Source organism: Salarias fasciatus, chromosome 11, assembly GCF_902148845.1.
Source record: "Salarias fasciatus chromosome 11, fSalaFa1.1, whole genome shotgun sequence".
NCBI lineage: Eukaryota > Metazoa > Chordata > Actinopteri > Blenniiformes > Blenniidae > Salarias > Salarias fasciatus.
Genome location: NC_043755.1, coordinates 25,130,673 through 25,144,635, shown reverse-complemented (window position 1 = coordinate 25,144,635; position 13,963 = coordinate 25,130,673). Strand labels below are relative to the sequence as shown.

Sequence of the window (13,963 nt, the reverse complement as noted above, 5' to 3'; positions counted from 1 at the left end):
ACGCTGACGGGAAGCTGGAGAGTTGTCAGATTAAGTGTGACGGGTTGATCAGTGTTCATGATGTGCTCTCTGTGGAACAGGAGCTGCAGTGCCGTGGCTCTCCACCTCCTCACACCTCCACTCCACTCCGCCCACCGTCCATCCAGCAGCGAGCTGTATGAGGGGTCGGCGACCTCGGGGATGGATGCCACGCTTGGCTTCATGAGAGTGAAGTTCATCACAGTCGGCACGTCAAAGGACAGTTTATAAATTCTTTCATGATCTCTTCAATGCTTTCCTTCGCTTCACGACAATCCCCATGGTGACTAATGGCACATTTAATTCAAGTCCTGATTAGATACAAATATGCATCATTACAGAGCAAACTATGGTTTACTGAGTAGACGTGTTAGCATAATGACATGTAAATATAATGTACCAAAACCCGATTGCAGAATAAATCTCATCAAGTTTTCCCCAAACAGAATTACAACTATTTGTTTCCCATTTAAAAGCAAATTGCAGAGCCGATTAGCTTTGGTATTGGTTTTCTCAGCAGTGCTGTTCGCACGAGACGTGCGCTCCGTGTTAAGATCTGCTGGTTCTCATTGCCGTTTGGCTTGTTTTTGCTTTGTCTTTGCCCGTGGTAATGTCATCCGAGGAGCATTCACTTGGAATGCGGTCGGTGGCGAAGCAACGAAATCAGAGATGACAAGTCAAACATGAGAAATTCATATAAATAAAACTCAAACTGATGCATTGTGTTCAACAAGCCCTGCCCTTTAGTGTGGTCCCAGGGACTCTGTGTGTGTGTGTGTGTGTGTGTGTGTGTGTGTGTGTGTGTGTGTGTGTGTGAATCATCCTCTCACTCACACTGTTCTCCGCGGCGCAGCCACATTTCATTGGACACCACTCATGCATGCAGCTAAAGGGTAGATGGAGGCTCCGGCCCCACCGTGAGGACAAACCGTACCCACATCAAAAAGCAAATGAAGCCAGAGAGCAGGTGAGGCGTCGGCTGCATTAGTAAAAGTTACAGCAGGTGAGTTAAGAACCAGAGTGTCTGATTAAACGCACACGGTGGAGGCGTTTAAGGTCATCCTGTGGATCTGGCCCGAAGCACGTCTCACACCTGGACCCCGTTTCCACAACACCCCACTGAAAAGGCATCGTTCCAGAAAGGTTTCACATCTGGGACCAGAATCAGGACCAGGACCAGGACCAGGAATATATGGACTGGGATTCATGATGATGTGGAGATAAACATTGTTCTTATTGTCCTACTGAGCATGTGCAGAAGAACTCTTTACTCCGACCATCGTGAGGATGCACAGCAGCAGAAAAACTGTTTTTTACTTTTTCCATTTTCACAGACACTAGGTCAAAGTGTTTTTACAAAGTTCCACCCTGAGAGCTTTTTTCAAAATGTTCCATTTTCATTGGCTCTGAGCAGCGTACAAAAAAAAAAAAAAAAAACCCTGATTTGCCACTTTATGGTGAAGCTGAGGGTTTGGTGTTCAGCATCAGTTACCATGGCAACGTACCTTCATTTAGGGGTCCTTCAACCCTCCTTTCTAGCCTCCCACCCCTCCACCCTCACCCCTCCCCTATAACTCTTCTCTTCCACGATTCCCCTCTCCCCCCTTCTCCCTCACCCCTCCTCCCTCACCCCTCCTCTCTCACCCCTCCTCTCTCACCCTCACCTCTCACCCCTCCTCTCTCACCCTCACCTCTCACCCCTCCTCTCTCACCCCTCCCGGTGCACGGCAGGCACAGCCAGGAGGTTGAGGAGGAGTCACAGCTTTGTTATTATTGTTTCTCAGGAAATGCTGACTTGGGGAAGAAATAATGCTGCTTCCAACAATATAGAGAAATAAACACAAAGCTGTGACTTGATGAGGAAAGATTACAGATTCCTGAAGTCGCCATGTCACACATGATCAGAATACATGCAGGAGTGTGTCATGTGCTGGAGAACACACATTAAAAGTCCAAACCTGTTCTGTTCCGTCATCAGGTACATTATTAATGACAAAGGAGGTGAGGGAGAACAAAGTCACTGAGCTCTGAATGTTTTCCACAAATACTGCGATATTATCTCCCACAGTGTGATCATCATTTTAGTGGAGCTCATTCTGATAATTCTACCAGTAATAGACTAAATTACGAGTAAAATGATTGCAGTGAATGTGCTGAGAAGACTGAATTAAAGCCTACAGTCAGGAATAGGTGATCATGATCAAATTAAGCTTTGAGAAAAATTAAATAAAACATTTTAATATTGCAGAATATTTTAATAATCTGTTTCAATGATATCTAAATGAATTTCATTAACTTGATGACAAAAAGTGTTCAAAATAATGAGATTATATCTTTTTTTTTTTTAGAGAGGAAGCCAATAAAAGATTTTTTTAGATTAAAAAAAAGACAAAAGTCATTTTATTAAAGCTGCTCAAAACCCTGAACATTGTTGGGCTTTGGATGGATGGTTGAATCGATGGATATATAGATGGATGGAAGAATGGATGGATGGATTGACGATGCATAGATGGATGGGCGGTTGAATGGATGGATATATATATGGATGGATGGATGGATGGATGGATGGATGGATGGATGGATGATGGATGGATGGAGATTTTGAACAAAAAAAATCTATGATTTTGAGTAACAGTATTTTGAACTGATGGGTGGTAAAAACCATAGTTTGAAGTTGGAACTGTACACATGAATACAGTCAAACTGGTAACTTAGTGGGAGGCTTCAGAAAAGTGTGATGTCACTGAACATGACAATGGTTTTGTTGAAAGTTGAGAAATGTACTCATTCTTTACAGTAGTATCATATTAAGCTCGTCCTGATTTGATGTATTTGAAGGCAGCTTTGTCTGGACGCTGACAGCAGAAATAAAGCCGTACAGCAGGAAGGGAACACGCCACTGATGAGTTATTGTCATTTAAACACTGTAAACTGGACAATGAGACCTATCCCACTCCACCTTTTCTTTCTCACACACACACAGACACGCTCAGTCTTGTATTTCTATCCTTGTGGGGACCGTCCATTGACTCCCATTCATGTCTAGCCCCTAACCCTGACCCTTACCCTAACCCTAACCCACACCACAACAAAGCCTAACCCTAAAGAAATGTTTTTGCACTTTTACTTTTTTCAGTAACAACAACATGGTCAAGAAAACACTGTTTCTCCTACTTAGGACCGGAAAAAGGTCCCCACAAGGCACGTCGTTCCACGTTTTGCTATCCTTGTGGGGACATTTGGCCCCAACAAGGATAGAAATACGAGAACACACACACACACACACACACACACACACACACACACACACACACACACACACATTTAAAACGTGTTGGACCCCACAAAACTGAACCAAAACAACACATTTAACCACCTCTAGTGAAAAAAAATTCAGTGAAAAAAGGTTCTCACTGAATTCCTGTAAGAATGCCTCCATATTTCAAAGCACCAATTATGAGAAAGTTCTTCTAAACATGGCTCACTAAAAGTACTGGACATACCATGTATTTAGAATAATAATAAATAAAGATATTCGTTTGAATGGTTTAATAATCTTCAAGTGATTTAAATTATTTTCAAGATTTTAATATTGAAATTATCGTTAAGGTTCGTTTTGTCAGAAACCCTCTGGCCTCATTTTCCCAGGTTTGCTCGTTTTTTTTTAATCAGACGGCGCCCGTTTGGTCGGGTGGAGCTAACCATCCTATCACAGTGAAAATAGAAAATGCTGGCACAATTTGATCCTACATGAGAGAAACCAACCTTCACACAATAAATAAGTTGTGTTTTCAAACCGTTAATCCCCCCCAAATGTAAGGTTTAACTCATTTCAGACACTTTTGTAATCAGTTATTTGTATTCCGGCGTACGCCGGTATTTGTCACAAGCCAGCCTTCTCGTTCTCGTGCGCTTGTGGGAATTGTAGTTCTATTTCCGCTCTTCCCCCTTCACACAACTGTCATTAAAACTACAATTCCCAGTTCTTCTCTGTGACACGCAGCCACTGTTGACACCGGTGTGGCTCTCACAGAGTGACTGCAGACTCTTCGGGAGACTTTAAAAAGGTAGAGAAGAGGAAATGTGAATTATGTGCTGCGATATCTCCCTTTAAGATACTTTATCTGTCACAGTCGGTCCCGTTTCCTTCAGCGCGACGCGATGACAACGCTAACTCGGCTAGGGGAACAGCAATGAGACAAGCTAGCACAGCTAGCATCATAACTCACACAACATGCTTCTCCCTGCATGCTCTAAAGTTCATAAAGCTGGCGAGACAGTGTGTTAAATACTTTTAAACAACATTGATTCCTCAGCTGTAATGTGACGAGAGGAAGTGTTAAACAGCTGATTTTTAGCATGTTTCATAGAAGATGGGTGTGTTCACTTTCCTTTAAACTGTTGTGTATGTTTTAGACATCTTCCTTTATTAAACATGAAGCTAATGATTAAATCATCATCAAGCTGCTGAAACAGCTCAATAAGAAGTGAGTCAATGTAAACAGGACTGTTGCAGATGGAAACAGGAGCTCCTCAGACCTGGACGCTTCTGCTCTGAATGATTTCTGTGGTCCAGGGTTTAAATAATCTTCTGTCTTGTCTTGATGTCAGAAGTTTGATGTATGATTTTATTTCATAATAAGCTCATTTCAGCCTCAAACTGATAAATTTACCCCATGGAGACACTCAGATGTGACTTGTGGAAGTCTGACTGCCATCACAGGTCAGTTTGTGCCTTTCAAACAGGAGAATCGGGTGTGGAGGAGGTCCAGGGATCAACATGTCTCCTCCTCGTCTCACGGGCGCGCTGAGGTCCTTCTCCAACGTCAGTAAGAAGGAGGACCTCGCTGAGCAGGTCTACGACCTGAAGGTGAGCACACGAAAACACGACCGGCGCACACTGAACAGGAACTTTGATGATTGTAAACTCGTGTGGAAGGTAATATGTTTTAAAGTATAAATCATCTGTGACATTTATCAGAAAGTGCAGTGGTTTGATGTTGATATATCTAATAAATAAAACTAGTGGCGACTGGTGGTGAAATTTGTTGGGGGGGGGGCTACAAATGCTTGCATAATACAGATTAAATAGTTAACAGAGCTGCAAAAGCAACATCACCTATGATACACAGTTACATCAATTACAGGTACACTGTACTTTTTAGTGCGGGCTCTCTCTCTCTCTCTCTCTCTCTCTCTCTCTGTCTCTCTCTCTCTGTCTCTCTCTCTCTCTCTCTCTCTCTCTCTCTCTCTCTCCCTCCCTCTCTGTCTCTCTCTCTCTGTCTCTCACGCACACACGTGCGTGCACATGCACAGATATACATTTACCCACTACAAATGTGTTCTAATCCAACTTCAACGACTGCCCACAGGTCGCCTGCTGCAGCTGTCTTATTACAGCTACTTGGTGACATGTAGCCAAACACGCCTTCACTCAGCAAAAACAAGGCGTCCCAGTCCTTTAACAGGTCGACATGGACCTACCTTATTTGAAAAGAAAGAAGCTCCTATCGACGCCTTTCTGGGACGCAAACAGGTTAATCACCATGTCGTTGAAGTAACTGAAGGTAACTTTTGGATGAAGTCCCTCTCGGTAGACAGTGCATCAATCAAAGCAAATAATCCACCCGGTTCATGCTGATGCCGCCATTGCTGAAGTTTTTCTCCCTCCTTCCCAACTCTGGCACCAATAGCAGCCCTGCTTCGTTAATTCACTGCTGTTGGTCAAAAGTCAGTGGCTGTGGGCTGACTGAAGCTAGCCCAAAATGCTCAGTAAACCACGGGGGGCGGGACATGACACCTGTCAATAACTTACAAGAACCAAATGAATGTATCTGCTGGGCTGTAAAAAATCAGCCCATTTAGAGATATTCTATGTTTTCCTTTTCACTGTTTGGTGCTGTTGCTACCTTTGGTTCCACCTAAACTTAAAAAAAATCTGTTGTAAGTTATTTAAAAAATAATTTTCTCATCTTTTTTGAGTTAGCTGTCTTTGTGTGCTGGGAGGGCTCAGCCCTGCTAGCCCAGTTATACCAGCCGTCCCTGAATAAAACAACAGAGACTAAGGACAACAATATAAAGTCTTTCACGAATGTTCTCAACGTTTTTCAGTGTCACAGTGAACTCAGCCAGGTGAACCAGGTCGGACAGTTCAGGCCGTGTTGGCCTTGCGGTCAGGTTGATTGTGCAGAACCAGAACTCTGAGCTGAGGGAGCACAGAGTGTAGCAGACAGCTGTGTGTCTGAGCTTGATAAATATGAGGACGGCGTGTTAAGAACAGATTGAAGTTGAACCAGTAGAAGTGTTTGTGAGGATTTTGATGCCCAGCTGACTAAATAATCCAAAATACACTGATGGCTGAGACGTACAGTAGCAGAACTGCTGTTTCTCTCAGCCCACTGTTAGCTTGACTGTCTTAACAGTTACTATTACATGGAACTCCTGCTTGCCAAAGGAGGAGTAACTCCGTCCAACAGCATGAAAGACGTTCCACCTTCAGTAAGACGAGCCTGTTTCAGCGTATACTGTGATATATTAGCCTGGAATCACAGTTAGCTTTTCTTCCTCAGCGCTGTCTGCTTCTGTCTGCATGCTGGTGGTTTATCTCTGTTTTGTTGCTGCTTCTTCTCCATGCCACTAATTTATTTAGCTGTTTCTTTCAGGAACAGATGTTACACTAGTAGTAACAAAGAGAGGATTCATTTTTTTGTTTGGAGTGGTTGAGATTTTTATCCTCTGCTCTGTTAAGCCAAGATTGGTAACTGAATAATATTCACTGATAAGCGAGAAGAAATAAAATATGTGGAACACTATTTGATTACAAAGGGTCGTTTGCAAACCGCTCTGATCTGGACTCTGTTCCAACATCCGGCTCTGCAGAGAGTTATCAGCTGCCAGATGTGAGGAACGACTGGAAGCACAGGTTCACAACCTGCGACACACCAGTCCCACATCAGCAGTGTGCAGTATCAACGATTTCTGCTGTTGGCGATTACAATTTAGCAGACTCTGAGAAGATTCCAGATGTGTGGTGCAGAAAGTGGAGCTATCAGGACGCCCGCGGCGTCTATAAAGCTCCATTAGTACAAATACGTGTCAGGCCTGGATTTATCATCCGCTTCAGGGGTTGATCAAATGAGACTCTGCACACCACTTTGTGGGTGTGTTTGTATTTTAGCTTTTATTAGCATAACAGGAGGATGTGTTCTCCAGAGTCAACAGACTGTTGCCTCCATCACAGGTAAAGTAACAGAGCCTGAAGCACAGGCAGCCAGGAGGGATGTAAGGACACAAAGAGACAGGAAATGGAGAAAACCTCTTCAAAATACCTCATTTTAAAAGAAGAAAAGTCCAAATTCATACCTCCATGAAAGCTCACTTTCATCATAGCCTTATACCAATGTTTGTAATTTGGCCCCAGCCTCATAACTTTCCTAAATCTTCTCATCTGATGACGTAAGATTTCATGAACTTTCACAGCAGTGTGAAGCCTGGTCTTTATTTTTGTCCACACTTCAATCAGTCAATTTGTTTTTGTATAGCCCAGTATCACAACAACAGCTGCCTCAGAGGGCTTCAAGACGTTACATTGGTTGGTAGAAATAAAAACAGTGAATAAGCATAATGTTAATATGTCAAATTCACAGTAACGAGACAAAACAAAGCAACCACCGCCTTAGACCCTCACACCCGGCAAGAAAAAACTCCAAAAACCCAGTGGAAAAGAAGAAATCTTGGGGAGAACCACAGTATGGAGGGATCCCTCTCCCAGGGACGGACAGCTTTGGCAACAGCTAGCATGAGACAATAAGAAGTAAAGCCTAGGACTATGTTGAGGACAGTCCGTCGGACGGTCCAGCACAAGAACCACGGATCCCAGCAGTAGAACCGAAGCCAGTCCACGGGCAGGACCGACAGGAGTGTCCTCCCGGTCCGGCTGGAGCTTGTTCGTAGGCCCTCGTAATAGTGGAGTCAGCAACTGAAACTGGAGAAGACTCCCCCTCGAAGGGGGGGGGACAACAGGTGAAAAGCAATGAACGGACTAAAGGGAATAACATTCAGACATTAGACTGACATTCACACTTCAAACGTTGACAGTGGACCGTGTTCACAGACAGTGACTTCTGGAAGCGCTCCTGAGTGTGTGCAGAGGGTTCCAGCCTCACGTCCTGCCTCCTCTTCGGCCCAGTTACCATGACAACATTTTCAAGATCAAATGGGAAAAAAAAAAACTTCGTAGCGTTTTGTGGGTCCGTTTAGACGCCAAACGTGCTCAGAGCAACGCAACTTTCTGAAGTGCTGCTGCTGTAGTGAACAGTTCTGCTCATGCTCAGTAGAAGAACAATAAGAACAATGATTCTGTCCAGAGTGTCAGGACTGCCCGTCCAAATTGTCCTGGTCCTGGTTCCAGTCCAGATTCTCCTGGACTTGGTAGTTTTAGAGTTGACAGTCACCGTAATAACAGTCTAACTATTGTTCTGTTCATATGAATGTCTGTGTTCTCCATTGTTAATGTTTAGAGTGTATTGTTCTTTACAGTGTGTGTGTGTGTGTGTGTGTGTGTGTGTGTGTGTGTGTGTGTGTGTGTGTGTGTGTGTGTGTGTGTGTGTGGGGCTTCATTACAGAAACAAACAGTGCTGACTCGTGACCTGGCATGCTGACTGAAAGGTTTTCATGTTTCTTCTGTTTTCATGTAAACAGGCGTCGTTTTCAGAATGTTGTCGATGAAACTGTCCTGAAGCGAAAAGGCAAAGTGATGCTTTCTCACTTGAAACACCATGTGAACAGCATCTTCTCTGCATCATGCATGTTGGTCCATGTTTATACTGAGAAATGCCTTCCTCAAAGTTTTGGGCAATCCTTGAATACATTGGGGAAATTCTGCCCAGAAGTGATCGTAGGAAACGTCACTCGCTCTGACTGTGCTGCGGCTGAAACTAAGAATTTCAGAAAAGTTCATCCTGAAGAGGATTCTGTATTTAAACTCAACAGTTTCCCCAGACTCTTGAAATCTTCATCAAAGTTCACAGGAATCCAGTCTTGTGAGGACTTTGTCATCCTCTCGGGGTTGCTGGTTGAATTCCTGCGAGGCTGGAGCTACCAGCTGTGACTCGGTGCAGACCCGTTCTTCTCTCCGGTCTCCAATCCTCACCGACTGCCTCTCATCCCCTCTGCCAGCTAGTTTCAGAGCTGTCGTTGGCATTAATTCCAGTTTAGGTGAAGTTTAGGTTCAGGAGCATTTCAGGATAAATAGAGTAACTTTTTCCCATCTTATTTTCAAGACGTGACAGGATTTCAGTGTATTACACATGTCGAGCTTCCTGTTTAACATGTTTGGAGATACGGAGTGTGTCTGTACGCACTGGGTTCCTTCAGTTCGACTGCGACAGGCGTGACTCCTCCGGTTCTGGGATGTAAATGTTCCTTGTTCCTGAGATGGGCCACCTGTCCCTGCAGCAGCAGCAGCAGCAGCAGCAGCAGCAGCCTGCTTCCACCTGGCTCAGCTCCTGTTAAATCCTCTAAGCAGAAAAAGTGCTTCTGCTGGAGAAAACGATGGCTGAGATTATCTCCCCGCTGCTGAAACGCTTGGTTTCAGAAGGCGTGGAGATAGCGTTTGTAATGGAGCCGCGGTGTTAATGCTTCTCGTGGCCTCGGAGCGTGAAGCGGGACGCCGGCCCTCATCTAAGAGCTCGCTGCTTGTTTGGGGGAAAAAGACTTTTTCACAGTCACCTGTGAAGAAACGCTGACGCTGCGTGTTTCAGGAGAGCGTGGAGCTTCACAGGTAGCGTCGGTCTTGTGTCAGCAGACGTCTGCTAATGCTAACGCTAATGCCGAATCGCCCCAAACATGAGGACATAGCTTCAAATGAAACTTCTCCAGGTTTACTCATCTGTAGAGCGATGGCGCCATGCTGTATTCACTGCAGGAGAGACGACGGGGCTTTCTTCTAATAAACTTTTCCTTATGAAGTTAGTGTTGTACATTGTGGGATTTTCTTACATTTGTTTGTTGTTTAAAAAAAAAATTGCAATGGCTGCAATTCTTAAAAACACAGACGTGGCTTTCATGTTGGATTGACGAAGCATTTTTAACCAAAAGAGTGAGTGTTAGCATCCAGCCATCCGCCAAGAGTCTTCATCCAGGACCAGGCTGGACGGCGCCTGCAGAGCTAACAACAAAGAAACACAGTGGAGGAATGGTTTCAGACTATTTCAGCTTTGAAAAGGTAACCTGGAAGTCATGTTGGGGAGTCGAGGGGAGGAAATGTGAAGCATTTTGACCAGCTTTTAAAAACATCCACCAGGACTTTTGTTTGAGCCCAGATTGTCTCTGAGAAAGACACTGGACCCTCTCTCTGATGTGAAATGTTACAGTGGAAACACTCGGCTCCAGATGTGTGTTTTTCTGCTTTTCTTGGTGTGACAATCTAATGAGGACAACTTTAGTGCAGGCAAAGTCTTGGGTCTCCTCACACAGGATCTCTGTCACTTCCCCTGAACGCTCCCTCCCTCCAGGACGGGAAGCTCCTGCCCAGACGATGGAACTCTGAACTTTGCTGGGACTTTTGGGATCTCTTCCTTGGTGTTGCTCTTGAGATGAGACGATGAGACACGGAGGAACTTCCTGATCAGTTTGACTGAAGCCACATTCACACCACAGCATTTCAGCTGAAATGGACTGGTGTGCGTTTTGGTTTCAGGAGAGTTTCACGTTTACACGGCAACGCTTTGAAAATGACGTCCGTCGGTCCATGAGTTGGCGCTGTTTGTTTTTGTCATGAAACCACTCACACACTCACACACACACACACGTGATGAGAGCAATATGCTGTCCAGACGACACGCCGTCTGTCAGATTGCTCATCAGGAAGCATCGATTGTGTATCGACACTGTTATCAAACGAACGTGTCCAGTCAGAGCTACCTGTGATTTTTTTTTCCCGGAGCATCGTCTGCCCCGGTCTGTCTTCCTTGAAGTGTAATTGCGTCTCTCCCTGTGACTCATGGCAGGCCAAGCGTCTGAAGAGGCAGGAGCTGTTTGCCAGAGAGGGCCTGACGTGGCAGAAGATTGTCCATTTCTGCTCCGAGCATCAGGACAAAGTGAAGCAGCACGCCGCCAGTCAGGAACTGAAGAGCCTCCTCGTGGCAGCCAAACAGATTGGTGATTAACTCCTCAGCCTCCGACCATTGTCCTGTCTCTCATTCTGTTTTCATGCGTTTGAAAACGCTGTTAGAAGACTGCTGGTGTGTTTCAGATGGCCCGTCTAAAAGTGATTATGACACGCTGAAGAGCTGCTGGGATGATTCTGTTGTTGTATTTGTGGGTTTGAGCGACCACTATTAGACATTAAAGTGAGTTCAAATGGCCAACACGCTGTCTGCCGTTAACGGAGAACTGTTAAAAGTGCACTGCACCAATTGAATTACATGAAAATGTGTTTGTTTACTGGCAGATTCCTGTCAGGCTGACACGGTTTGACTTCACAAATGGCGACTTCAGCAGAGATTTGCTGTTTGCGCCTCAGGAGACGGATAGATTGCCGATAGATGAGAAACTTTTGTGGCATTGGCAGATTTCAAAAATCGATTGTGGAACTTCTGATGCCATGCTGTGCTGTCTGTCTGGAGCGTTACGTGACATCCAGGAACTTCAGAGTGACTCTGGGAAACAGGCAGGGTTCACCTGAATCACACACATTTCATCAACAAAGGCACAGCGATGCCTCCAACAGCTGATCACAAAGCCAGGAGGACAGCATCTACCACAGGCTGACAGTCAGCCGACCAATCAGCATCCAGAACACACACCTGCGCAGGTCAGGACACCAAGAGAGCTTCACTCAGAGCTGTGATGTTAGAAATATCCCACAGGATGATGAATCAGAGTGACAGGAAGTGGAAGTAAACTCATTCCAGTTAGGGGAAATTCCTTATAGCAGGAATAATTTGTCACATTTAACAAAGCTTTTGGCTTAAACGCTAAAAATAATTTATAAACACTGAAACTGAACACAGATTCCCTCCATTATGAATGATTTGTAACATTCTTTTTATTTGAAAAAGAACAAATGACAAAGAATTGTGGTAAATGCGGTAAACATTTCTTACACTTCCTCATTTATAAGGTAACGTTGCTGCATTTAATTGTCCTGAGTTCTTCAAAGGTTTTATCATTGAGACAGTTGAGTCTTTCTGGTCAGGATGTCTTTTCCTGCATCACTAAAGATCCGATCAACAGGTGCAGCATGCAACGATGCAGCTGTGGGCAGATGTTTGCATTCAAGTTTTCTTTCTCTTTCTCTGTCAGGTAGACTGGGACTTACGGAGATTATCTTGTTTCTTTATTATTCAATCAATCAAAAAGGTTTTGCAAACAAAAAAGAGAGTTTAGACCAAAAAACATAAAGTTGCAATCAAAAAATAAAAATTCAATCAAATAGAATAGATCTGAGAACAAAATAATTTAAGTGGCAACCCCACCAAAAAAAATGTTTTTTTAAATCAAAACAGAAAAAAGCTTTGGTTTTGAATTCTAAAGTTTTGCTTGCGAATCTGACTGAACCCGATGGTTTCTTTGTTTGCAAAACCTTTTTTGATTGAATAATAAAGAAACAGAATTATCTGAGTAGGGACTCCCTGTAGACCTGGTTCACCTGGTATGGCAGCTGAGTGTCTCCATGTAGGAACCGAGTCTGGGATGTTTCCCGGTCTGGGTGTTGAACTCAGAGGTGGCTTTGTCGTTTTTGGGCGGTGGATTGGAGTGTTGCAGTGCTCGGTGTTCTTCTGGGAATTGGATCTGGTACAGATGGTTAATTTTCAGCTCTTCACAAAATCAGGCAGGTCCAGAAAGCAGACGGAGGGACTGATGGCTGAATACTTTGATTTGATGCTGCTGTTTCTTCCAAAATGTGTTTTTTGAGCCATCACCGCTCAGTGTTTTGTAAATTACTGATTTGAAATTAGCCACAAGTCGAGGAAAATGACGGAGATACAAATGAAGTTCCCCTCCCCCCGCACAGCGCTGGGTCAAATCAGTCCACTTCATTATTTCTACCTAATTATATTTACTTCATTGCTTTTATTCGGCACTCAGACAGCAGTCTGAATTGTTTGCACAGCGCTCTGCCTCTAATGTCCTTTGTGTTTCCAGGAATCCGTGGTGAGTGCCTGCTGTCAGAGGGACCCGGTTGCGTAGAATCCATATTTCTCAGTCATTAGTTTTGATGGACGACTGCACAAAGCGGTCTGGCTCAGACTCATTTCTATATGGCTGGAAGTTTCCGAGGCGCCTGCTCATTTGAAAACGCTCCCCGCGCCACCTTCACTTCAGAGACCCAGATCCAGCTTGAGTCACGTGATCTACTCGCGGCAGCTTTTCTCACGGCCACTTCAAGCGAAACTTTGAGTCAATTATTGAGCTCTCCCGTGGAAGCCTGTGATGATGTTCATTAATCTTCCCCCTCGCTTTGTTGGCGGCGTGCTTTGTGCGTCTCCTCCGCCGGCAGATGCTCGGAGCATTTGTTGCAGTGGCGCCGCGGTCTGATGTAAACCTGCCCTCCACCTGCTCGGCTGGATCTGAACGCCAAGTCGCTCCTAAACGCACTCTTGAGAGGATGAAAGCAGCCACTCTGCCCGGCTCGGCTCGGCGAGGCACCCAGTCCCGAGCTCTCGCAGCATTTTAATTGGCTTAAATCCTTTTCATCTGCTTCCTCTGCTCTCCTCTTCCTCTCCAGCCTTCTTCTCTCTCTTCTCCCCGTGTCCTCCTGACATTTTTTTTCTCTAATTGGACAATTACTCTGTATTCCTTTTTTGTTAAGTGCAGCTCTGGTTAAGCATGAATTGTTTGGAATATTATTTAAATGAGGTGCGGGAACCTTAAAGAGTGAGCCGGAGCGGCGGCCTTTCGGAGCTCCGAGCGGCGGATTCTCGTCCGGAGCTTTGAATAG

General features: G+C 44.7%; 1 protein-coding gene across 2 annotated transcripts in view; it reads left to right on the top strand.

The window, feature by feature from the left end:
- Positions 1 to 4,014: 4,014 nt before the first annotated feature.
- ascc3 (activating signal cointegrator 1 complex subunit 3) overlaps positions 4,015 to 13,963 on the top strand; it is a 139,953-nt gene continuing 130,004 nt past the window's right edge. The window contains exons 1-3 of one of the 2 annotated variants that reach the window (XM_030102252.1): positions 4,015 to 4,085; positions 4,765 to 4,888; positions 11,028 to 11,178. In XM_030102252.1, the coding sequence (XP_029958112.1) occupies positions 4,799 to 4,888; positions 11,028 to 11,178 (241 nt within the window). In that variant the 5' untranslated portion in view covers positions 4,015 to 4,085; positions 4,765 to 4,798. Of the gene's footprint in view, positions 4,086 to 4,764; positions 4,889 to 11,027; positions 11,179 to 13,963 lie in introns of those variants that run through there. The other variant, XR_003932377.1, reaches the window with a different exon arrangement.